The following is a 26,973-nucleotide window of genomic DNA, read 5'->3' as shown; positions in this document are numbered from 1 at the left end:
AGAGGCAGGCTAAGACGGTTTTGCACTGACGACAATTGGATAATATTCCAACATCCGTATTACGTCACGAATGTGAGGTTAATTTCTACCACAGCAAAACCAGAGCAAGGCACGGTAACACCACTACTCCTTCGAATTAATATTAAGGACATCCATCGCAAACATTTTTGTGGATAAAAAACTTCACCTTCAGCCTGTAACATCCCACTGCTGAGCATAGTAACTTTTTTCCACGTAGGAGCAGGATCGGAGCTTGATCCATCACGCTGCTTCACTAGGGATCGGCAGATATATTCCCTTACTATGAATAACAATCACTATCAGGTATTTATGATCACAAACGGAACCGACGCGACAGCTTAACGTGTGATCCGAGGCACGATGGAAAGACCCCACAAGTACAGGCGTCCAAACTCGAAATAAATAGTTGTACAAATACACGGTGGTTGTCGGATTCTTGTATATATTTTCAATCTTCGGGTGACTTTAATATCGCGAAGTAGGATACGTCAGTTCTTAGTTCGTACGTTGCGAGATAGATGTCGCTACACAAATATCAATCCCGAGCGGGAATCGAACCCGCAAACCGTTGGTATTTTAGGCAATTACTCACACTACTACATCGGAGTGGTTGTGATAAAAATCATAAATTGACTATGTTTACTTGATTCCATCTGTAGTAATTTTAAGTGTAGCGACAAATTAGAAACGTTAAGCCAAGATTGTTTTTGTTATTTTTACAAGTTTTATCGAATACAAATTTCGTGTGTACCACTTTTATTTTGATCTTCCTTGCCATGTAAGAATACAAACAGAGGCTGCGTATTCTTAGACCTTTGCTTTTATACAAGAAACAAATAAACCACTATGTATATTTAATCTGTGTGTGTCAATGTCACTTTCAAACAAAATATTTTTATTTACCTCGCTTATGCGAACATTTAATTGATTTTTATGATATACAAATTGCAGGTAAAAAATATAAGGGAAATCTGAAACTACATTGGCACTTCTGTTGCTTAAGCAATATTGTGATATTATTACATAATGTAATATTAACAAAAGTTTTAGTCAAAATTTCTTAAATTTTTTAATCTTTAAATGAAATGAGATTTAAACGCGGATATTACGATGTTTTCGTACGAACATGTGCTAAGTATCCATCGAGAATTGCCATTAGACATTATGAAAATGGATTGTATAAAAACTATTCGTATTCAGAATTGTATGGAGTTTGTGAATATTTATCCCAAAATTTACAACAATTGCCATGTAAGAAAGGAATCATTGGGATAATTTCAGAAAGAAACGTAATCATTCCATGTGTTATCGCTGCGTAAGTATCTTAATAATGACCAAATTATAAAAATAGCCATACTATGTAAATAAAAATTATACAAATACTAGCTGACCCCACAAACGTTGTTTTGCCATATATGTTATAAAGCCCCTTAATCCACCTCCCTTATAACTTAGAGGCATGAAAAATAGATGTTGTTCGATTCTCAGACCTACCCAATATGCACACAAAATTTCATGAGAATTGATCAAGCCGTTTCAGAGGAGTTTAACTACAAACACTGTGACATGAGAATTTTATATATTAGATTTTTATTTTTTATTTTAGAGCTCATAAATGTAGTACTACTTTTATGTTTCTGAATCCTGCAGAAGATGTAGAAAAAATTGTACAGAGAGTGAAATTTTCTATCTTAATGCAGATAAAAAATGTAGAAAGTGGCAATTCAGAATTGATCAATAGAAAATCAGATAAAACAGTAAACGTTTTTAATTTGACTGTAAATATTTATGACTTAGAATCGAGTGGAAGACAGTCTAATTACAAATATGCACCTGAACATTCTTTCATAGCAACAACGTCTGGCAGTACTGGTGAACCTAAACATATTCAGGTGCCATTACAATGCATGCAACCCAATATAGATGATCTTACGAAAATATTTGACATCACACCAGATGATGTAATCTACTTTTCTACACCATTGACATTTGACCCTTCTATGATAGAAATTCTATTAGCCTGCATGAATGGTGCATCCCTCCTTATTGCACCAGAAAAACCTGATGTATTATTTCCAGAAAAAAATGAAAACTCTGTCACGTTCTGGCAAACAACACCTTCAAGGTTCTTTCAACATTCAAATGCAAATATCAAAAATAGTATTTTAGGTGCCAACTCCACACTAAAAATATTGGCACTAGGAGGGGAACCCCTGAACGGTATAAAAAGATTGAAAGAATTAAAGGATGTTAAAAATAAAACTAAAATATTCACACTTTATGGAGTAACTGAAATGTCATGTTGGGCGTGTGTTGCTGAACTGGACTTAAATAAAATAGTTTGCGATCAGGAAGTACCCCTCGGCAATTGTCTCTCAGAAACTGAAATTATTTTAGAACCTACTCACAAAAATAAAAATACTAATAAAATTATTGTTGGTAAGCAAATTAAAAGTTATTATTAATACAAACTTATGTATACTCTTTTTTGAATATCATATCAAAAATTGACCGCTCCAGCGGGGTTCGAACCCGCGTCTCCGACTGACCGTGTCGGCGCTCTAGCCAATTAAGCTATGGAACGATGTATCCGCTAGATCGAAATTTTTGATATGATGATTTTTGTATTCGGTTTAAGCGAACCGTGGCGCCACATTTATTCATCATCGTACATACTAAAAATAGCATGGTGTCGTCTCCTGTCAAAGATTTTCATTGTAATATGAAACTTTGAATAGTTACGGGTTTCTGTAAAGAACTCACTATAGACGGCGCCACGGTTCGCTTAAACCGAATAAAATCGTACATATTATGTATACTCAATATATTTTTTTAATTGAACATTTTGTGCTAATTTCAGCAAGTAAAACAAGAAAATGTAGCATATTAAATAAAGCTACTAGTACAGAAGAACCAAATTCTTTCAAATGTATTGATACAGGTGATATAGGTGAAGTTAAAAATGGAACAATTTACTACAGAGGCCGCAAGGATGATATAATAAAAAGATTTGGCCACAAAGTGAACTTACAAGCAATTGAGTCTACAATAATGCTATGCCCAAGAGTTACCACATGCTCATCCATTTGGCTACCAAAGCCGATGCTTCTAGTTGTCTACTTTTCTTCTGAAACTCTAAGTAGTCAGGAACTATCTGATTTTTTGAAGTGCAAACTAGATGATAAGCATTGGCCTGATAAAATTATAAGAGTAGACAACTTACCAATGAATTCTCACGGCAAGATATCAAAACAAATTCTATCTGAAATGTTTCAAAAGTTACAAAAACCTCAGACATTAGAATCATTTAGAATGATTTTAATGAAGGAACTGAAAGTGACTTTGAACAGATGTTTTACATATGAAGATATAAAGGATAGAGACTTCTTTTCTATTGGTGGTACCTCATTTCTTGCAGTTTCAATTTGTAACAAACTATCTCTCATCTGTCCAAAATTCGGCAAGGTTATCTTACCTTATTTAATTAGTCAGAAAAATACAATAGATGACATTATACGTATTGCTGTTAAAGAGCTAGGTATTGAAAAGAAAAGGACTCGAGAAAGGCTTAAGAGGTCCAGATCAAATACAGAAAGTTTTGCATCAACTGGGCAGTCTATTAAAAAGATAGCTGAAAATGTAAAACCTCAAAATTTTATAGAATTTGTAGTTGTTTGGACTTACGATACTGGAAAATGTGTTGATGCACCTCCAACTTTATTTAAAAATGGTTTGTAAGTATGATATTATACTAGAAAACTGAAAAGTTGAGTTTTTTTTTGAATGCGCTAATCTTCAAAGACCAAATAAATAAAAATATATTTTTGTTTTGGATAGTTCGGTTACCTAAGGATGCTATATATATACACACACACACACACACACACACACAACCACTCTGGTGTGGTCCGAGTAGTCGCCTAAAACACCGCCGGTTTGCGGGTTCGATTCCCGCTCGGCTATATATATATATTCTCGTTGAACATTGCCTATTTCTCGTTTTTAAACACCGATACAATACGATTCAACCTATACATCCCAGTGCTGGGCATGGGCCGCCTTTTCCATGTAGGAGAAGGATTGGAACTTAATCCACCACGCTGATCCACTGCGGGTTGGCGGATATGATGCCTACTATGGGTAACGATCACTATCAGGTATTTATAATAATAACCAGGACCGACAGCTTAACGTGCTTTTCGAGGCACGGTGGGCAGACCCACAAGGACGGACATTTAAACCGGAAAGAAATATTTGTACAAATACAAACATCCAACCCGAGCGGGAATCGAACCCGCAAACCGTCGGTGTTTTAGGCGACTACTCGGACCACACCAGAGTGGTTGTTTTTTAAACACCGCAATATATTTACGAGTTAAACTGAGTCTGGTGTACGTCCAGACAGGAAGATGGTGTAGTTCTCCCTTTTCAATTGATATGCCATTTATATACACTGCTACCATTTAATGCATTCTTATGGAACACGTCTTATCACTTACACAATTATAACATTTATCGACTCTGAAAACCAGCATGTTATTGTAAAAGTTATAGTTATGCACTACGACAATTACAACCCATTCATTCCTCCATTTTACTAATAAATTGAGGGACTTACAATGTTAATATTCTTAACTACTGCAGTTTAGTTATGTTAGAATATTTCGGTACTATTTTCGGTATTATTTAGGTACTTGGGTTTTATACAATATTTAATTAACTATATTTTTATTTACGTTCTTTTATCTTTTGATTTAAGCAAACAATTCGTGACCGTGGGCAGTCACTCAGGGAAAATCGTTGTTGTTGATGCAATCACTGGTATAACGCAAGGTGTGGTCAAAGTGAAATCGCGGGTCGAAGCATCTGTTTTTTGTTACAACGACACTCCATTGACAACACCATGTGGAATGGTTGGGACTTACGATGGTACAATAGTATGCTTCAAGTTAGAATCATGTGAAGAGCTTTGGCGCATAAACATCGGTTCTATGATTAAAAGTAAAGGAACTTGTTGCAAAGGATGCCTTTATATTGCAGCATACGATGGAAACATACGTTGTATTGACGTTCTGGTAAGGATGGTTTGCATAATAAAAACTACGAATTATTTCTCTTTGAGCAATACAAAATTATATTTATGTCGTACGAAATAAAGTCCAATTTAATTAGTTTAAACGTACATGTATTATCAGTATCACTTTTATCTCACATATACTACAAAGACTATACTTACATAGACTATATATAATAATACTGAATTATGTTAATGTATACAAGTATTCGCTTTATAACTGTAAATGAAAGTGATTGTACTAAAATTCTACTTATTTATTAACGTTATATGAGATCGTAATTTATACTATATTTTAAATCTTTTACAGACAGGAATAATAAAACATACAATTCAAATCTCTGGTCAGGCCATTTCAGCTGATTTAGCTCTCGCTAAAAATGAGTATATTTTATTGGGTACACTGACAGGGGTTTGCGCAAGTATACATATTGAGACAAAAACTGTTGTTTGGAGAGCCTCTCTAGGGAGCCCAGTGTTTGCTAATCCTGTACTCTACGATAACGATAAATATGTCGTTTTCGCGGAGGTGAATGGAGAAATACATTGCAGAACAGTTGAAAAAGGCATCAAGGTTAAATATTTTTTTTATCTATAGTCGTTTTTGGTTTTGTAAACTGAATGTCGTTTTTTTTTTTGGTTGGTTGTCTACCGTACAATATAATATGTAAGTTGGTAATTGTAAGTCGAGAACGTATAACCTACACGTCGCTTATCTACTTTTAACTGATAGTAGACAAATCATATTATTATAATACTTTGTCTTTGCGTCGTAACATGTTTGTCACCTTCCTACCCTGACCTTATCTGTTTCAAAAATTAAGAACTTATTTTACTTTATTAATTTAGTATAAGAAGCATGACATTTAACAAATAATGTTTTTGTTAATACCATATTTGTTTCACAACTAGTTGGCGTACGTGTAGTTTTGCCGAGATGCGTTTTGAGTTTGACTGTTTACTTGTTATAATTATCTTGCCCACTATTATTCATCATCATCATTTCAGCCTAATACAGCCCATTGCTGGACTTAGGCCTCCATAAGTTCGCGGCAAAAATGGCGTGAACTCATATGTTTTGTCCATAGTCACCACGCTGGGAAGGCGGGTTGATGACCGCAGGGCTGGCTTTGTCGCACGGAAGACGCTGCTGCCCGTCTTCGGTCTGTGTATTTGAAAGCCAGCTGTTGGTAGGGACACGATATCGAATCCGATACTTTACTCATATCGCTACCTTTTGATTCGATACTAGTATTCAGAAATTCGATACTTTCTTTCGATACTTAGTACTAATATCAGTACTTAGCATCAAGTATCGATTCCATAAAAGGAAAAAATAAACGAGCAACTAACTCGTAAATACCAATTTAACATTTAAATTTTATCGAGATCTGATAACTACTTTTTGAGTAATCTTTGGTAACGCGTAGTTATTTGACTAATTGTTCGTCGATCTACGTTGTATTACTTGTCGATGTAATTGAAGTCGGTTTTTTTTCGTTTGTCTGCAAACACAATTATTATGTTTATCTCTTCTCCATAATGTGTTTAGTAGAAATAAAACCTTTTTTGTATCTAAGTTGTTTATTTTTATTTTCATTGTGGTCCAATAATGAATCACAACAGTCTCATTCATGGTCTGCGCGCCTCTGTTGTGGATGTGAATTAATTTAAAGTAATAGGGAAACTCAAAATTTATTCAATACTTACTCATATCGATACTTGAGTTTCGATGCTATTACTAATTTGATACTTTTGTTTCGATACCGATACTATATCGATATCGATACTTATGGTTGCGATATCGTGTCCCTAGCTGTTGGGTGGTTATCCCGCCATCCGTTGGCTTTTTAAGTTCCAAGGTGGTAGAGGAACTGTGTTATCCCTTAGTCGCCTCTTACGACACCCACGGAAAGAGAGGGGGTGGCTATATTCTTACTGCCGTAACCACACAGCTAGCCCACTATTACAGTTTGAAAAATATTTTTTGGTAGAGCAGTTTCATTGAAACAATATAAGCTACAGATCATGTTACTACTTGAATAAATATAATATGCCAAACATAAAAATTATGAAAAAATGTATTTTTTTTCAAACTGTAGTCTAGTTTATTATTGTTATGTATTAAGCTATCTAAATTATTATGATAGAATATCATGTAGTATACTGATATAAAACAAAATTTCAGATTTGGAAATACCAAGGAGCAAAAGGGAATATATTTTCATCAATTTACATAAAAGAAGTTGATAAATTTAAATGGCAAATGGTATTTGGATGTTATGACAGTAAGGTGTACAGTATCATTGTGAAGAATTTTCAACCAAATTTACAATGGAAAACTCAATTAACATCTTCAGTTTATTCTACTCCTTGTAGTTTAAGTGACCAACTGATACTGGCAGTCTCTAACAATGGCGTATTATGCATTCTTAACTCAGAAACAGGTGTCCTCGTCTCCGAGTACTCCTTACCAAATGAATCATTTTCAACTCCAGCTATCTACGGTGATTATATTTTTATTGGTTGCAGAAATGACCACTTGTACTCAATAAAATATTCACTTAACTTATAATTTGCCTTAATCTTAATTAAAAAATTTAAGCCAATTTTTCTAGTCATATCTTATATAAAATATAATTGTTATACTTTTTAAAGGTAAGGGTGAAAATAAACAAATCTGTTTATAATGTAATTTTATTATGATGATCTTACACAAAACATTTAATTGTATAGTGAGCGTTCATACATTGACATGTTATCAAATATGATATGGATAAATGATGAAAAAGTACCAGAATGGAATGCATAGCCTATGCACATAACTACCACATCACTTGTGCAGATCATTACATGCCTCATAATTTCTTAAGTCATATACAAAAGCATTCTTAAATGTTGAATAAGTCTTATAAATAACGATCCTTATACTTTTTCAGTAAAATTAAACAGCTGGGAGTAACAAATGAAGGAGCACTGCTCGAACATCTCTACAGCAACTTATAGAAGCTCATAAAATTTTATCCCATTTCCCTAATGAACATTCATTTATTTAGCCAGTATATAAACAAATTTAAAATTAACAAGCAATATACATAAATTTATTGTTCTTCTTCACCCAATTCCAGTTTAACTTTAGAGAAATCGAAATCCTCTCCTGTTCCCCTTTTGTATATTTTAAGAACATCTAAGCAAGTAGTTTCAAAGTGTGTGGTAGCATCATATGACTCAGAGATGAATATTTGGCTTTGACTGCCATCATCTGTTGGCTCATAATAGTCTGAAACGGACACAAACTTCTGCCTGATAGGGCCCAAAAGTTCCAATCCGGGTTTAATCTCAGACTCAGGGTCATTAGTCTCAATGGTTGTAGATACCATAGCAATGAACCAGCCCTTAGCAGCAACTTGATGAGTGTAGGATACTAGAGATACATAAATATCCGAATTTCTACCAACTTGCTTCTGAGGGATAATAATCTGAGTAGACAAAGCATCTTTAGTGTTATTGATGGGATGATCTAATAAACAAATGCAACGAATGACTCTTCCCTTCTTATGAACCCTTTCGGGCACATAGCTCGGGTCACAGTAGACCTGCTTGCATTTTGCCACTTCGTTGCCAGATCGTACTCCTACTGCACGTCCCATCTCATCCAATACAATCTCATCTATGGGTTTATCTAACATGTATGTGCCACCATAGATAGCAGAAAGACGAGCAAAGCCTTGAGGCAACTCTCCCAGTCCATACATAGGATATAAATATGGTGACTTACCATAACGGGCAAGGGAATCGGAATACAACTTAATACGGCGTATTGTCTGTATAGCAGGCTGCTGCAGATAACTATCATCTAGGTAAAGTGCCAGAGCATGACCAGTAAAGTCTTGAGTATTTTTGTCCAGTCCAAACTTGTCATAAAGAGACTGCATATTTGCTGTGCTGGGGTCGAAATCCTTCCATGTTTTAGCATCTTCTTCCTGGAAGTCTTGAACGTAAATCAAAAAGTTTCGGAACCGCCTCTTCTCAAACATACCCATTAGATCGGATGCAAGGGCCTCCTTCTGGTCGACAGGTACTTTTGAAATTTTGCCGCCTTTGTACACGTAGCTACCTTCGACAGACTTAAACTCCAGATACCGGGTGACGCCCGTATGGATCAACAACTTTACGAGTAATCCATTCGCCATTAAAAATTTGGGTATTAAATCGACGTTCCAGTCACGACCTCGTCCATAAGTTTCATCCGGTGCGGGCGCATTGAACTTAGCGAATAATTCTTCTAACGGGGTAATTGACGCAGATTCACCACCGTAGTACTTGTTACGATCAATGTGCAGAACCTTTTTTCCAGACACGGAGAGCATCCCACTTAGGATGCATTCTTTAAGGCCGGTACCCAAAACAATTGCATCATATTCTTCATCCATGTTGACAAAAAGTTTTTCTATTTAGATTCTTATAAGACTTGAAACGAAGGAATCGGAGATCAAACGTCAAAATGTCGGAAGATTCAGAAAATTAAGCGATTATGTCTGCCGACGATGACGTCGACGAGTTCATATTACTACCAACATGACCAACCTATCGTCATAAAGAATATTTGGTTTTATGTAAATGATGACAAAATGTACAAACTTACAAAGAATTATAATTAATATTTGTTAGTATTTAAAATTAAATCTACCTTCTTATTCTATAATTATTATTATCGTAATGAGCAAAACCTTTTTTTACATCAATTCCGTAGGTATGAATATTATGCTTATAGGCGTGTGGTATTTTTGAGTAATATTAAAAAAAATGAATTGTAAAACGATATCCAAAAATCTTAAATTTTCTGAAAATAAATAAATTCATATAATTTATTAGTAGCAACACTGCTAGAATTAAAAAAAAATTATAAATATGAGATTTCGTCGGAATTCGTAATGATAATGTCAACTTGTCACTGTCAAAGTATCAATTGTCAGTCGGTCCGCCGTCGGTTGCTTGTTTTTGAGTTTGACTCGTGCACACTTCAAGTACGACTGTTTCTTTCGTGGCGATCAAATATTGCTGTATTGTTGTCTGAATTTTTGTTTAAAAATGTTTTTTGTTTTAAAACTTTCTAAATCAACTAAAGAATTTCTGTGTCATTCCGGACTATGATAAAAATATGAATCCGTAAAATAGTGAACAGATGATTTCAAACCATATGCTTCGAATTTTCAACACATTCTCTTTAGTTGTATTGAGACCATTGATTTATACGGTCTGGCGCACTAAATACCGAGATTTTAAATGCAAGGAAAAAACGAACCGAACGACCTTCAGATGAATAAAAATGTCAACAGAAGGAAGTGGAGAAACTCCTTCGACTGTACCAAGTCTGCCAGGAGCGCCAGAGCAAACATATCTCTTCCCGAAAGTGAAAGGACATTCAAGATCTATCAGTCATGGAGGGGTGCCAATGTTGGCAGGAAACCCGACGAGCGCACGGCCAGCTCTCAAATCGGCCATGCGAGGTCATCAACGTGCGCTGTCCCATGGCCAGATCGGCGAAGGGCCGCGAGCCGCGACCGCCTCCGGCCACAGTAGGACCGGCAGTCGCACAGACTTCATTCTACCACCAGGACACAGGGAGCCCGCGCCAGCCAGCACCCAGCCCCGTCTGTCTTCAGTTCGAGGTCACCACTCCCGTCAAGCATCACGCTCCGACTCCATTTACACCTTACGTCGAGCCTCTGTGGTAGCACCCTGGCGTCGCGCCGTCTTCTGGCTCATGCGCCGCCAGCAACCTGCCGTCGATAATAGACACTTAATAGTGATCCCAAATCACCTAGTTCCCGACAAAACACCCCCTAAAGACCATCCCAATGGACAAAGATGCAATAACAAAATCAGGACTACTAAATACACCCTACTCTCATTTATACCAAAAAATCTCTTTGAACAATTCCATAGGATTGCAAATGTTTACTTTATTTTTATAGTGTTGTTAAACTGGGTGCCAGCTATCAATGCTTTTGGCAAGGAAGTGGCAATGCTACCAGTGTTATTTGTGCTTGGTGTTACCGCTATCAAGGACCTCTTTGAGGATCGCCGGAGACACCTCTCAGACAAGAGAATTAATAATTCTTTTTGCAGAGTCTACAAAAAGTGAGTATTTTTTATACTTTTTATTACAATTTATGGACAGTATCTCTAGCTCAAACTAAAATGCAGTATTAAATTTCTAAAGAAATTTATGGTTGTAAATATATTAAGCTTACCTTTCATATTTTATGCTGTATTATAAAAAGCTAAGTAAAATTAATATTTATCATTGAGTTTAAATTTTAAATATATGTATAGTCATATCAATACTCCACATAAGCTAGCTATCTGTCATGACTGCTTACATAGTATGACATTAATTTGTTTGTTTTAAACAACAATTAGCACTTGTTATTTTCTAACTGGATTGCATTTAATTTATATATTCAATTTAAAAATTACTCGACCATTATTAATTTTTTATTGAAATCTCAAAACAAAATTTGGTTTTTCTACCTTCAAAAATGACTAAAATGGTAGCATTTTCTAAAAAATAAATAAATAATTAAAAATATTACCAAGAAGAATGAAAGTATTGCAGATTTTTAATTTTGTAGTCATATTTGAGTTATTATTATAAGTATTATGCATAACATTATAAACAAATATAAAATAAAATAAATGAAAATATATGTACAAATTTTAATAAAATTTACATAAAACACGAGGAGGTACGTGTATTTTATACCTTTACAATTCCACGTACCTCTAACCATTACTGATTTGTTAAATAAGCAATTTATTATCTTAACGTCAGGTCAACAGCTTATGGTCAATATCAACAGGTTTCTGTTTGCACAAGTCTTAAATAACACTGAAATTGCTATTTTGAATTTAATTCTCTTAGTAAAACATTGAACTTGGCTACAATTGAAAGCCATAATTAAATAAATCCACAAAAGAAAAAGAAGCGCTTATTATTATATAAACAGCATATTTTGTATTTTGTAATATGATTAGAATAAGTTGTTTTTATATTTTCAAAATTACATATTTTAAAATAGATACTCTTCAATAAATTATTTTATTCCTACACACAATACTGGCCAAATATTTTTTATCAAATTGACACAAGCAAAAGCCGTACAAAGAAAAATTTAATTTATTAATGATTGTACCATAGATATAAAAATATATTATAAAAAAAGGCGCTGGAGAAATCATGGGGTAAAGCTAGTTAGTACATAAAGAAGAAAAAAACAGAAAAGTTAGCTTAATCGAAATCAATTGACTTTAATTAATTAATAGCGAAATGTGTAATTACTAGCAGTAAAATCATACTTCAATCGTAAATATCAATTAGATTATTAAATGTCGTTAAAATATTTAAAAAATATATATATAAATTAATTCTAGTCGTGATTTCACTTGTGCCAGATATGAGTTCATTATAAACGGTCGTGTTGAAGGAAGTAGCGAGAATTATAAATTTTAAAAATATATATAACGTGTCTATTGAATAGTAGGGTTAGTAATGAGAAAGTACGTTTCACTGTCGCCGACAAACATGAAACTTAAAACGTAATTATGACACGAACGGAAAAATTTGTCTTACGACAATGCTTTACTCGTAGTCAAATAATATGTCAGCGATTGGCGAAGTTTGTAAAAGCCGCCAAATCTGCTTTTAAGGCTAAGTAAGAGCGTATTTGCATATGTTAGTAGCTTATTATTTTATATGAGTTACTTTCACTACTCTAGATCCGGCTTATTCCTATAATATAATAGCCGTGCGTAATAATTACTTGTCCATAGTACAAAATATTAAATCCTGTGCAATATGAGTGCAAGTACCTGCACTAAACATGTAATACAACCTGCTTTCGCATATACCTAAAATCAGTCTCAAAATGTACCTAGTGATTTGTCTACATACAATTACTATAATGTTAACAATTTCATCAGAAACAATAATGCTGCAGTTTTTGGTACTATTGAATAGTAAGAGGGGCTATTTTATGTCAACACAGGGAATTCTGCCTACCCACACACCCACACAATGACACCCGTGTATTGGTTTTAATAGTTACGGATCAACCTGCGCAGGGTTATTTGTGACGTTAAGAACGGCCCTTAAATTACATTACATGACTCAGTAAACTTTATGTGATTTAAAAAATAGGGCCCTTGTCTGGGTTTTTCCTAATATTAATTGTCACTAAACCACAACAAAAAAATATATATTTTGTTAATTAAAAAAAAAATAATAATAAAAAATATTTAAGGAAATAAATTTAAAACAGTGTATAAACAGAAATATTTAGTAATTTCAATTTTTTTTGCCCAGTTCCTTTTTTTATTGTTGCGTTTTTAAATTTGTGTTATTTGGTATAAATTTGAATGAACGGTTTATAATTAGAAAACAAAACAAACAATAAAAACATACCTCTAGACATCTAAAACTTCACATCCTCTTATTTCAAAATAGGCTAAAATTAAATCGGTCGAACTTCGAACTAATTACAAACTTTGCTTTTCTGTAGTTTTATCGTTACGTAATTTTTCTTTCATTATTGTCATTTGATTATTATTTATCGACATAAAAATGACAATAAACCTCATAAAAACAATGGGCGTCCCCTAAAGTTACACGCACATTAGTTGACGTTATAATTCTCAATTGACAACCTAGTGTATTCTATAACCTTTCATAAAAAAGGCAATTGGCATTAAAATCAAAGAAAATACAAATCAAAATTTATAAAATCAAAGCGGATGGATGGATATCGATGGGGATATATATACACACACACTTCAGCCTATCGCAGTCCACTGCTGGACATAGGCCTCCCCAAGTTCGCCCCACATATCACGATGGGGATATATAAATAATGTTATTAGTTTGTTACTGATATTAGTGTTTAGGGAAATGAAAAAAAAAACATAATACAAGGGATGCATGCATGCGTTTTGTTCATCGGCTTTACCGTACAGAAATAATAATGTCATAACATGTTTTATTTAGGGCCTGTTTCACTGGTGGAGGATAAAGATTATCCTGCCCATAAGCAAGTGATAAGTTTTAACCGCAAGAACAAAAATAGGTCACTAGGGTCCCAATTGTTGATTCAAAACTGCGAATAGAATAATCCCATAAATAAATTAGAATTCGATGGTTAAGAAAAACTTTTATCTGTTGAATACCGTCAATGCTTAAACCGCAAAGGGAGAAACAGGTCCTAAGTCTCCGCCTATCTCCGAAATTATTCGAAATTTTTTATAGTTTCGTTTACAAATCTCTATAATGTCTATAAAACACCAAGCAAATTCTTAAACTTTATTGCATATTTCTTAGTAACATGTAGAACGAGATATTCACGAGAAGTTACTGGTACCCTTGACCATGATACTCTCAATCATGCCGAAATGTAGACAACGTAGAATGATTAACAACAAACGTAAATATCCGGCCTTATGTTTTATTAGCTTATTACATACAATAAAGATTAATGTGTATTAGTATGGATAAAACACCAGCATTAAATCTAATTTCAGTGGAGGAACCTATTTTGTGAATATTTGAGAATATTATACATTGTGATAATAACATTTTAAATCCCTACCGAAATCGCTGCCATATAAAACGACAAATATTGTAATGAACCTCTTATCACGAACATATCCTTAAGTCGCTGAAAATACGAACATAATGTTTTTTAATAACTTTATGTAGGTACTTAAATAGTTTATTCTTGATAACGATCAGTATTAAAAGCTATACAACTTTTTTATACATAATTTTTTATTACTATAATTTTAGCGTATAAATATAAAATTATGTTTTATTACGTGTAAAATAATTTAGTAATCGTAATATTAATAAGAATGAAACGGTACTGCATACCGTATCCGCGTGCGGTAATCTCAACCTATAGCTTCGTTTACATTAACGGTAACAGTTTATTGCTATAATTACAATTTTAAATAATCAATTAAGAACTTCTATAAATACGCGTTATTAATCTTTCTCTAATTTTTAATCAACGTATCAGAGCTCACCAAATCTGGCGGTAGAATTGGAAATACTTATAACGGCATGTTTCTTAAACTGAGTTATAGACTGCAGAATAAGCCATGCAAAGATGAGCAAACGTCACGAGTAAAAATTAAATAGTATTTATTTTGAAAACTTTATACTTGTCCGTTAAAATAATATAAAAATGAGTCGCTGAATGTGTTGCTAAGCGCAAAACTCGAGAACGGTTGGACCGATTTCGCTAATTCTTTTTTAAAATATTCCTTGAAGTACGAGGATGGTTCTTACGGAGAGAAAAATTCTAAAAAAAAAATTAATAAAATTAAAGAATCGACTGCGATACGAAGTTCGCCGGGTCAGCTAGTACAAAATAAAATTAGGAATGTCAAAATTTAAAAACGTTAATGATGCTGATGAACAATGATGATAAGAAGGTTGATGATAAAGTGAAACCACGCAAGACGTCTTGTATTGCAATAGAATTTACGACTGAATAAAAACATTATTAATATATAAACATTATGTTAATTATCTAACATATATGAAAGATACAAAGCTAAAATAAATCCTACCTTTATTACACTGCATCAAATAATTCCTTAGATTTTGCGGTTTTCCTGCATTGCACATTGTTTCCACAACAATACAACGCCTCATACCATACAATGGTTGTAAAGAATTTGTTTTTAGAAAAATATTTCTATTAAATCAACTTTGTGGGGAAAAATTAATTGAAAATGCAATAAAATGTAATACAACGTAGGACACGAAAATATAGTCAAATAAATACGCGTTATCAAAGATTACTCAAAAAGTATTCATCAGATCTCAATCAAATTTAAATGAGACCACACGACATGGATATTAAAGTAAAAATCCTATAAATATGATACGGTAAACCCAGTGAAAAGTTATGTGGTATACCTAATACAACGTGGGTCGACGAAAAAATAGTCAAGTAAAAACCCATTATTAGATATAACTCAAAAAGTTCTAGTTAGCTCTCAATTTAAATGGAAAATGACACGCAACACCTTTCGATTAATTTTTTTTTATCGAAAACGGTTCACCCAGTCAAAAGTTCTAAGGTAACATACTTAAAAAAATACAATCCAATCGAAAACGTCCTCCTTTTTTAGAAATAGGTTAATAAAGGCAAATACTACAACTTTTGCATCTTATGATGTAATCACCTTATGTAAAATTTAAGACGTAAAATAGAGTACTAACAATAAGAATACAGTAATAGGGCATTAGTCACTATGTAGGTACGGATGGTGTCAGATCTAAGCGAGTAGACACATGACGAGGACAATATGGGAGTGTCATTGCCATTACGATAGAGGTGCTAAACGAGAAACTACTCGTAAAACAAGTTTATGTATGAAAATAGAACTAAATTAAAGAGATATTTTTGATCAACCAAAATGTATAATTCGTGTATACTTACTTACACAATACACGATTTTTTTTTAAACACAATTGTACCTAGTAGTAGGTAGTTCTATTGCTTCGTCCGTTGTCCTAGGTCTACTAAGACGCGACAAAAAGTACAGTCGTTATATCTTGTATGACCTTTCTCGATAAACGGTGCAATGGAATAGAAAATTATTACTTAAAAAATGTCTATATCTAAATATAACTCAAAATAAATAACGAGCGTATTTTGCCTTTTTTGAGGTCATTACGAGTTGTTCACGTACCGATTATTAGTTTCGGAGAAATGCGTGAACATGTTTATTTACATACCAACCTATACCAAACATATAAACCGATAAAATGTAGCATATTTATTTAGAATGCCTAATAGGTAATATAGTCATGTGCGAATATTTTTCAGTTCCAGCAGTGACACACATACGTGTCGTATTGATAACCTCCTTACGCCAAACCGGTTAAAAAATAAATTAATAGCAAGTATACATTAGTAAGCCAATATGCATTATAAAATATTATAGCTAAAATAGCAATTTAAAAGCATCTCCTTAGTATAAAATGGCAATATTTTATGTAGATGGAATGTCCTTTAGATTTTTCTAAATACATGAATATAATTGTGTTATAAAGGTCATTATAAAATTCAATAATAAAAATTCGTGTTACAAAGATTCCTAAGTTAAAGTTCATGTACTTTCAAATTAATCGATTCTGAAAGGCACTGGGTTATCTATCTGAATCATGATCTTAGGTTTCATTAGTTCTGAATGCGATCATTCAATCTATTCAAATGCCATTCTGAGAAACCGATGGAACAGAAAATGGACAGCTAAAATATTCTACGTTCAGATCTGGCTAAGTGCTTTATACTTAAGTATTAATTGTTAATGAACTGATCGGAATTTACGCAATCATTCTAAAACATCTTAGTCTCTGAAAATATATAATTGACATATTAGGTAATTGGTTAAATTATTATCGACGCTAATTAATGAACTAGCGTAAAACTAACTCGTACTATAATGCCTAAGATGTTATATTACGCGATATTGCTGTTTATGTAAAAAAAAAAACCAGCTAGACTCGCAAAGATTTGCAGCATAAAATCGTATGCAGTATTGTTTGTATGTGTTAAGTTAAAAAAGATATGATCAAATCTGTATCGTATTTCGAAGATAATCTATACTAATATTATAAAGAGGTAAAGTTTCTAACTTTGTTTGTTTGTAGGGTGTAATCTTCGCAAATACTGATCCGACCATAAAAATTCTTGCACTGACAGAAAGCTACACTATCCAAGAGTGATATAGGCTATTTTTTTACTGTTACTGAACAAAACTTTTAGTGAAAAATAATTGTATATGTAAATCAAGTCGGAGAAATGCGAGCGAGATGAAAACTTTGCGGGTACGGATACGGATCGGCCAGTTGATAATAAATAAGAACCTATTCCTTGTCATCTTTGTCATAGGAAATTAATTGACTTTCTGATTCTAGCGTTTGTCATGCTCACGTTTCCGTAACCACTCCAATATTAATGATGTTAACTCCCATCGCCCTCGTTGTTCATACGAAGGATACTCCATTATTCATTATTACATTTGATGCCAACACAAACTGAGTAAACGGAAAAGTTCCGTTTTTGCATTAAATATTGCAATAGTTTACGAGTATAAGGAAAAATTATAAATGTATTTTTAACAAACTAAACTAAAATAGAAAAATTCAATATCAAAAGACGAATATTGCAATAATTTTCCCAAATCAATCGTCATTAAATTTTATTATAAGTATTATTGTATTGACGAACATACTACATACACATAGTGAAGTGTGTCACAGTTCTTGTACGTGTCCCATGTACGTATCATTTCTTATCGTAACGTCCCACTCTTTTTGTTAGTAAAGTTTCTTCATTTCTTTTATATTAAATTTGAATCATCTGGGTATATCCATTTCGTTATTATAAATACATTACGGTGCATATTCACCTAGTTATTTATTATGTAGGATTATATGTAAATGTTTATGTTTCAAACTTATTAGCTAGATTTACGATGCAAAGATATCAAAATTATAACCTAATTAGGCTACTGTTACACCGGCCCGGCCGGGCGAAATGTTGGTAGGCCATCGACCTTTAAAATCTACTGGCCTCTTCGATTATAACTTTTGATTTGATATGATCTATGCTTCATATGTTATTTTTTTGCCCTACGGATAGTTTTGATTTAATTTTATAGAAATAGCTAAGCATTTGGCTTCCAGTGCAGGAGCACTTTGAGCTTGCTTGAGGCCCATAGCTAGCCATTCCATTTTTTTTGTTTAACTGTTGAGTACATAATTTAAAAATGCTTTTTTATTATTATTTTTCTTTTGGAGTGTCTAATGCTGTTGGCCCTAACGGCCTTCACATCGTCGTTGGTTTAGGGGGCTGAGCACTGACATTAAGACATGACCAAAATGTTGAAGTATGTTAATATTATTAGATTAGCTCGTAAGGCACTAATTTTTTAGTAATTTTAAAGTAGAAGCTTGTGTATCATTGTGTTCAATGTAACACGCAAAACACCCTCAAAACGTAAATCCCGTACACCCATAATTCGCACGAATTCTGTATGACTATGAAAAAATTTGTTACATTAATGACTTGTGCTTTTATTTAATTTCTAAGAATACTATGTTTCCACTGTGCGTTACTATTTACAAATGTGATATTTGTCCGTGAATCATTGAATGAATTCAAAAATTTCTAATTAAATGTATAAATAAAAATTAATCGCTATATGTAGGACGCAGAAGTCAAAAACGGTGAGACCAATCCGGGTATTTAAGTTTTCTAATCCTACTTTGTCTCTTCTTCTTTACATTTTTGTAAATACCCGCTTCACATTCGACCACATTGTGTGTCTGGACGGTGACGAGAAGAACACTCTAGAAGGAATTATATCTAAATAAAAATGAATCGCTAAATGTGTCTTCTAAACTCGAGAATTGATCAATTATATCCGAACTTTTCAAAATTTCTAATACTTTGTAGAAAGTTCTTAGGGAATAAAAAATTAGGAAAAAAAATGTAGAAAATTTAAAAATTTACGAAGATGTAACGATTATTTCAACTTCACGCGTTTGGTATTTTGCATGACAGGACGGCAAATAAAAAAAAATCAACCTAATTATCACAACATAGTATAAAACAAAGTCGCTTCCCGCTGTCTTTCCCTATGTATGCTATGAAGGTTTGTGTGTATAAGTTTAATACATGTATAATTCTGTACAGAAACACTGATAATTTTAGAGATTTCTTACGCGTCTTTTGTTGTTAATAGTACATTGCACCTCTGCGAAGCCGGGGCGGGTCGCTAGTCACGTATAAATAAGTAACTTCGAATATTGAAACAACTTTACTATCTATTTATTGTTATAACTAGAACACTCGTGGTTTTACCTGTATTCGTGTTTATTACAGCTACTGTTTCGTTACTACTACTTATTTAGTGTATGCTTCTTCTGGATAATGTAGCATACCTACTAACTGTAATCGTCACATTTTATGCAAACAAAGTCTACTTCTTGATAACATGAGGTAGGTAACATATAAACAAGTAGGTTCATTGTGTAAATTATGGCTGTCCGTGTTATTATTAGAACTTGTTAAATATGGCTAACATTATTATTATCATTTTTTTTTATTAAATTGCTTAGCGAGATTTAAAAATATTTCAAAATGTAGTGAAAAATCGAACTTTTCCTTACAAATTTTTATAGTCTTCTAACACTTATCAGTAGGAAAAATATGTTTAGACAATATTTTTATATTGTATTACTAATGAAAAACTTGTGCAAAATTTTATCTTTTTGATCAGTTGAATATTAAAGAAATAACCTTTATATATATATATATATATAATATAAATCACATAATATTCCATAACATTTTAAGCCACATAATTGTACCTATATCCGAAAATTTATCAAATCGAATTTAGTAGGTTTAACCAACAAAAATTAAAATAATTCTATTAATAATAACACAATCCAGACGAAAGCGAAAGTTTGATCAACATATGAATTGATTCATATAAAATTTATCTCAAGTGCACAGCTGAGATAATTTTAATCAATAATGGCATATTGTTTGACATATAACAATTACGAGTATACTTATATGTGGAACGAATTGTCGATTGCGTGCATTGAACCGTTTTTTTCAACGAAACAGAGTTATCTAAATGATAATGGCGTTTAATTGAAATTTGTGATATAAGGAAGTTAGTGTGTATGTATTTGTTACTATTTGAAAGTGCTAGATGGAAATTTTCAAAGAAATGAATTTTTTTTTTGTTGTATAATGAATGGCCCGTTAGCCTGGTTGGCTGTGATCCTGCTTTACACTTCATTATTATAGATGCCTTTTCCGCTCCGACTCTGAGTGTAGTTAAATATGTATAAAAGTTTGTTGTTACCTAAAACACTAGCATTACCTTAATTTACCTTAGGTCAGTCGATCGTGTATGTATTTTTAAATAATTAAATTAATCAATAAAACGAACTTTTTTAATTTTGCCGTACATTACCTAATTAATACAATCAAATAGATTTCCATTTACACGAAGCTAGCAAAAAAATGTGTTGTCAATGTCAGTGATAATAAAACTAATAATTTAGTCTAAGATCCGAACTATAACTATAGACATGTTCTTCACCCATCTGCTTAATGAATAAAAATTAAATAATTAGACTACAAAATGAGCGCTGTTTCAGTGTGAATACGGATCACATAGGGTTGCCTGTTAAAAGTCTGGTTTGAATGGTGGTTACCTAATATAATATAGCCTGGCCAGAAATTGTCAACAAACCCTTTCGAGATTTTTATCTAATATACTAAAATAAATATAAGTTAATTTTCATCCATTAAGCAGATGGATGAACTTCATCTCTAGTTCGGGTCTCCTACTACTTAAGTGTTTTAATAGCAAGCGTTTTTTCAACTACAAGATCAATTAACGGTTTTGCTATGTGAGCCACATTCAGCTATCTTATCAAAAAATAAAACATAAAAAAATCTTTATTTCTATAACCTTTCAAAGTACTTTTTAATCATTGTTTTACAAAATATAATTATGTAAGTATTAAATAAATTAATTGTAGTTAATAAGAAGTTACATTCCGTTCCGATTATATATGTATATATGGGTATTTCTCTGTAAGCTCGTACAGCTCCCATACAAATGCTGTCCTGGCAATTTTTTTTGCTATTTGATAAAAAACCGTGTCACATTTCGAAGAAAATTAACTATTATTTTAGTTAGATAAGGAGGCCCACTGAATTTATACGTATTTTCCGAGAAATTAGCAATTTTCCAAAAAATCATGACAGGGGACTGTTTGAGGCATCAGGGGACTGTTTTGAACGTGAAAAGGGGCTGTTAAGTGAGAGAGGATTGACGTACTTAAAAAAATCATTTACCATTAGTCAAATAATTATTGTTTGTATGACATATTTTCGCATCATTAATCAAAAAAGTTTATAATAAAATAATACAAAATATAACTTTCTTTAAACATTTATATCAAAAATTTAGCCCTAAGTACTAGATACATTTTGTGCTCACTGATATCAATATAAAGTCTTATTATTATAATACTATTTATTAAATGAAATACTTACTATTATTAATGTAATTATTTAAATTTAAACATTCATTCACTGAGATCAACAGAGTCTTAATAATATCAATCATTAAATACTTTATGCAATATTCATTAAAATATTTACTATTATTAATATAATGATTAGAAAAGTCTTTTCTCTCAAATATATGATATTTCAACTGATACCTCAAATCAAATCCTAAGGATTTTTCGAAATCAAATATGGCACATAAAAAGTTTAATCAAAATGAACTTAACATTTAAAAAAGTTAGCGCTCGAAAACGTTTATTTGAGTAGGAAACTGATAAAATATTCTATTTCCCTTCAAAATCAAGTTAGGATTATCATTGATTCTATAGATCTGCACTTTTTGCTTACAAATCTTGAGGAAAGTAACACGTAACTACGTACTTCATCGTCATTAATCTCATTAATTACGGCAGCATAACGATGTTCTACATTTTTAGCTGGATATTTTACAAGGGCGTAATCTCCAGTATTGTTACATAAATTCCGAATCCTTTTATGACTATGAGGTATTTTACATCGTTTAGCTACAGGTACATCTAAACCATTGAGATTAGATTTTTTCCAGGTCTAGACATCAACTTCATTTCTTTAGGTATCGAGTGACTGTACTTCTACACAAGCCAGTAACAACTTTCTTAAAAATTTGTCTCTCTTTTGTACGTTTCAATGTGGAATAATTTTCTTTCAACTGCTTACTAATGACGTCGCCAACAATGCTTTCTTGACTAATTCTTTTCTTTGATCACGCTCCTCTAACATTTTCAATAATCGCTAATCTTCTTTTGTACTTCTCAAGTTTTTTCTTTAAGCGTGTGATATTTTCATTTCTTTCTCTGTTAAACTTCATTCGTCGCTTTGTGAATACTTTTTTTCTTTGATTTAAACTAGCACTGGAGACTACTGGGCTTTGAGCTGGAGATATTTGATCTTGAACTGGAGTAGATGGTCTTGTAGAAAAGTATCTGCTTCAGGATCGGCGTTTTTTCTCGTATAAAGTTATTAGTGACGCTTTTCAGTCTTAGTCTTTTGGCTCGGTATACAGTACAATGTTCTTTCCACTTCTTCAAGGCAGCTCTGTGGTCACGAGCTGTCATGTCCTTTACTAATTTTCGCAACCCTTTTTCTTTCTTCTTTTGCTACTTCAACTTCGCCTTTTTTCTCATTTGTTCTCTTTTCAGGTTATTTTTTTTTTATTTCGTATCGTAGTCGCTCTGCTTATCTCTTTTTCTGTAGTAATTCCTCTCGGGATAACTTTTTCTTTTTAGGAGCCATGAAGTATGTGTTTTCGATAGACCTGTGTAAAATAATATAAGTTTATAAAGGAAAATAATGCGAAGCAATGATATTTTGATGATTCTCACATTAATAAAATATACTAGTGGATAATTTAACACAAACAATACATAAAAATAATAACCAATACGCAAAATACACAGTCCCCTGTTATGTAAAAAGTCCCCTGCTGCATCTTCAGACAGAGGACTGTTGCCAGGGGACTGTGTATTAAGGTTAGATTTGACAATATTTACAAAACAGACGTAAAATAGTTTTCTAAGAATCTACTGATCAATTTAGACATAGATAATAAAACAATGAACGATAAAGCAATAATTAAAGTAATTAACATACAAATATTATTACTTACCAGAGGACTGTGTGCGGTAGCGGATCAAACGCGAGTTCACACCACAAATGCCGCTCTGACACTAAACAAAATGACGTTTTGTCGCCGCATTCGGCAAGGCATCAAACTTAACAATAATTGCCTTTCGTTTATCTCTAAAAAACGTTTGTAAATATTGATGTTTTTTTTAATTATGGATTTGAATTTTTGGCAGGGGACTGTTTGAAAATTCTGGGGACAAAGTTTACAGGTGTTTACTAATATAATAACATTCGTAACGAGACCTTGTTTTAAGAAAATAATATTAATTTTGTTATTTTTCTTATCATATTAACTGCCAAATGTACGTAGTTTCAATAACTTTTTCGTAAATCTCGTTCCTAGGCGGAAATACAGTGATGGGGACAGCCTGGGGACTGTATTTTTAGAGCTTCTATCACGTATAGAAAAAAAATTAAAATAGTTATGGTTCTAAAAACAATGGGCTCGTAAAGATTCGAGGCTAAAGTTTCATTAGAAGTGATTTTTTTTTAAATAATTAGATTACTTTTTGAAAAAAACGGTCGGGACAGCCGATTACAAGATTACAGAGAATCGCCCATATATTAATTCGAAATAAAAGTTCCAACAATATAAACACTTTTCAAATCAACCTTACAGTATATAAAACCTCTTTTGAACAACAAATACTATTACTTACTTATTGAAAATTTTATCAGTAACAATTGAAAACGTCTGTATTTCCTGTCTGTCTGTAAATAATTCAGTACATTAATGTACAATTAGGTACGTTGTCAGAAAGTCACGAAAGCAAATAACAGAAGGAATTGTTTCTTTAATATTAGAACGGGCAGGTGGCGTGTGATCGATGGCTCGTCAAATGTTTCAGTCTTGAAAAAGATTCGTCTTTTTTGCGGCGCTTACTTTTTTTGAGACGCCCTTCATTACTTGGACTCTTATATAAGTTAAAATAAACTATATAAAACACTAGCCGTGCCTCGCGATTTCGCCCGCGTAATTGCCGATTCCGTAATGTTGGGATAAAAAGTAGCCTATGTATTATTATGGATATCCAGCTATCTACGTTTCATAACAATCGGCTTAGTAGTTTTTACGCGAAAGAATTACAAACATCCATCTACCCATCGATCCTCACAAACTTTTGCATTGGTATAACATTAGTAGGCCAGGTTTGCTTTTTAAATAATTGATAAAGTACTCGATGCAGTTTGTAATTAGGAAAATCTCTTTTAAAAGACTTTCGGTCTTCCATTTTTTATTTACTATTGTAGAATAAGGACAAAAATGAAATTATAAGAAGAAAAAGATACAATAAACTCAATTTGTGAAAATTGTCTGAACAACATTAAATATATTGCTAGTAAATCTCTGTCTTATAAACAAGACAATTATCATATAATATTTTATATAATATATAATAATATTCAACGCATTACTAATTATAATATTTATTATATTATTACTATAATAGTATTTGTGCTAAATAAAGTATCAGTGCGTGAAATATTATAAGTTATGCTTAACTTGTAACTCACTACCTAGTTTTGCATATCATTAAAATCGTTAATTTCATACATTAGACCACAAACAGTTATCAAGAGGACCGCTAACCCGCTTCTGGTATAAAGCTAATGTGTGTTTTAACGGACTCACGCTAGTGGAGTAAACTAACTCCACTTATACACCAGTGTGAACGAAGCATGAACCGTAAATGTAAGCTGATTTCGATCGTCATCGGCTTGATTTCATTGGTCCGAGGTTTGAAGGTCGTTACATGTGGAACCGTACACTAAATGTATTATTAAATTACCCATATCACTTTGAAACCGATAAACGCTAATTTCTGTACTATTATTACTCAGGCAAGCGGTCGGGCCGTGGATGAGTGCAGATAACTAAATTTAAGTATTCTAATGTTTACGCGAATTTCACTCATTATAATGAAACAACTTTTGTGGTCACGGGAGGACTCTTGACTGCGAAATGAGGGAGGAACCATGGCTACTGTAAAGTATCCAAAATGTTTGGCATTTAAAAAAACTTAATAAACCGCTACAAAATCCGAAAAATTTGTTTCATTATAATCTAATAGGTATATAAAATTCTCGTGTCGCGGTGTTTGTAGTTAAACTCCTCCGAAACGGCTTGACCGATTCCCATGAAATTTTGTGTGCATATTGGGTAGCTGTTCTGAGAATCGAACAACATCTATTTTTCATCCCCCGAAATGTTAAGGGTAGTCCACACCTAAATATTTTTTTTTAATTTTTTGATAAATTATTTTGTTTTATTTTATTATGATTTGGCGTTGAAAAACACATACAACCCCAAATTTTTACCCTTCTACTCCCAACCCCTGTTTTTAAATAGCGTTTAGCGGCAATACAACGTTTGCCGAGTCAGCTAATCTTATCTTATCTTATCTATAATCTATAATCTATAATCTATAATCTATAATAATATATATAAAAGCGAAAGGTCACTCACTCATCACGAAATCTCCGAAACTATAACACCTACAAACTTGAAATTTGACAAGTAGGCTCCTTATAAGACGTAGGCATCCGCTAAGAACGGATTTTACGAAACTCGACCCCTAAGGGGGTAAAACGGGGGTTGCAAGTTTGTATGAAAGTCCTATGTTTTTGAAGTAAGAGACTTGTAATTTAAAATGTATGCTCAATAGATAGTGAGAAGGTGTCCAAATAATGTATCTTTAGAAATCAACTTTCTTTTGGGGTGAAAACGGGGGTTGGTAGCTTGACTCACTCATCACGAAATCTCCGAAACTATAACACCTACAAACTTGAGATTTGGCAGGAAGGCTCCTTATAGGACGTAGACACCCGCTAAGAACGGATTTTACGAAACTCGACCCCTAAGGGGGTAAAACGGGGGTTGAAAGTTTATATGAAAGTCCTACGTTTTTGAAGAAAGAGACTTGAAATTTAAAATATATTATGCTCTTTAGATGGTGAGAAGGTGTCCAAATAATGTATCTTTAGAAATCAACCACCTTTTGGGGTTAAAACGGCGGATGGTAGGTTTACTCA

At 32.8% G+C, this 26,973-nt stretch overlaps 3 protein-coding genes across 3 annotated transcripts in view; 2 read left to right on the top strand and 1 right to left on the bottom strand.

Annotated features, from left to right (window-relative positions):
- Positions 1 to 1,106: 1,106 nt before the first annotated feature.
- On the top strand, positions 1,107 to 7,704 carry LOC123670023 (beta-alanine-activating enzyme). Its single transcript, XM_045603517.1, has 6 exons — positions 1,107 to 1,336; positions 1,628 to 2,460; positions 2,882 to 3,755; positions 4,781 to 5,096; positions 5,406 to 5,669; positions 7,284 to 7,704. The coding sequence occupies exons 1-6, from the start codon at positions 1,107 to 1,109 to the stop codon at positions 7,668 to 7,670; spliced, it is 2,904 nt and encodes a 967-aa protein (XP_045459473.1). The 3' UTR covers positions 7,671 to 7,704.
- Positions 7,705 to 7,778: 74 nt separating this feature from the next.
- Positions 7,779 to 9,602, bottom strand: LOC123670022 (rab GDP dissociation inhibitor alpha). The gene has a single exon (XM_045603516.1). It carries the CDS (start codon positions 9,526 to 9,528, stop codon positions 8,197 to 8,199), a length of 1,332 nt encoding a protein of 443 aa, XP_045459472.1. The 5' UTR covers positions 9,529 to 9,602; the 3' UTR covers positions 7,779 to 8,196.
- An 822-nt stretch (positions 9,603 to 10,424) lies between these two features.
- LOC123670019 (phospholipid-transporting ATPase VA) overlaps positions 10,425 to 26,973 on the top strand; it is a 100,478-nt gene continuing 83,929 nt past the window's right edge. Inside the window, exon 1 of the mRNA XM_045603514.1 lies at positions 10,425 to 11,239. Within this exon, the coding sequence (XP_045459470.1) occupies positions 10,425 to 11,239 (815 nt within the window). The remainder of the gene's footprint in view (positions 11,240 to 26,973) is intronic.

The sequence above is a fragment of the Melitaea cinxia genome, chromosome 4, assembly GCF_905220565.1.
Source record: "Melitaea cinxia chromosome 4, ilMelCinx1.1, whole genome shotgun sequence".
In the NCBI taxonomy this organism is placed as follows: domain Eukaryota; kingdom Metazoa; phylum Arthropoda; class Insecta; order Lepidoptera; family Nymphalidae; genus Melitaea; species Melitaea cinxia.
This window is presented reverse-complemented; position numbering and strand designations above follow the sequence as displayed.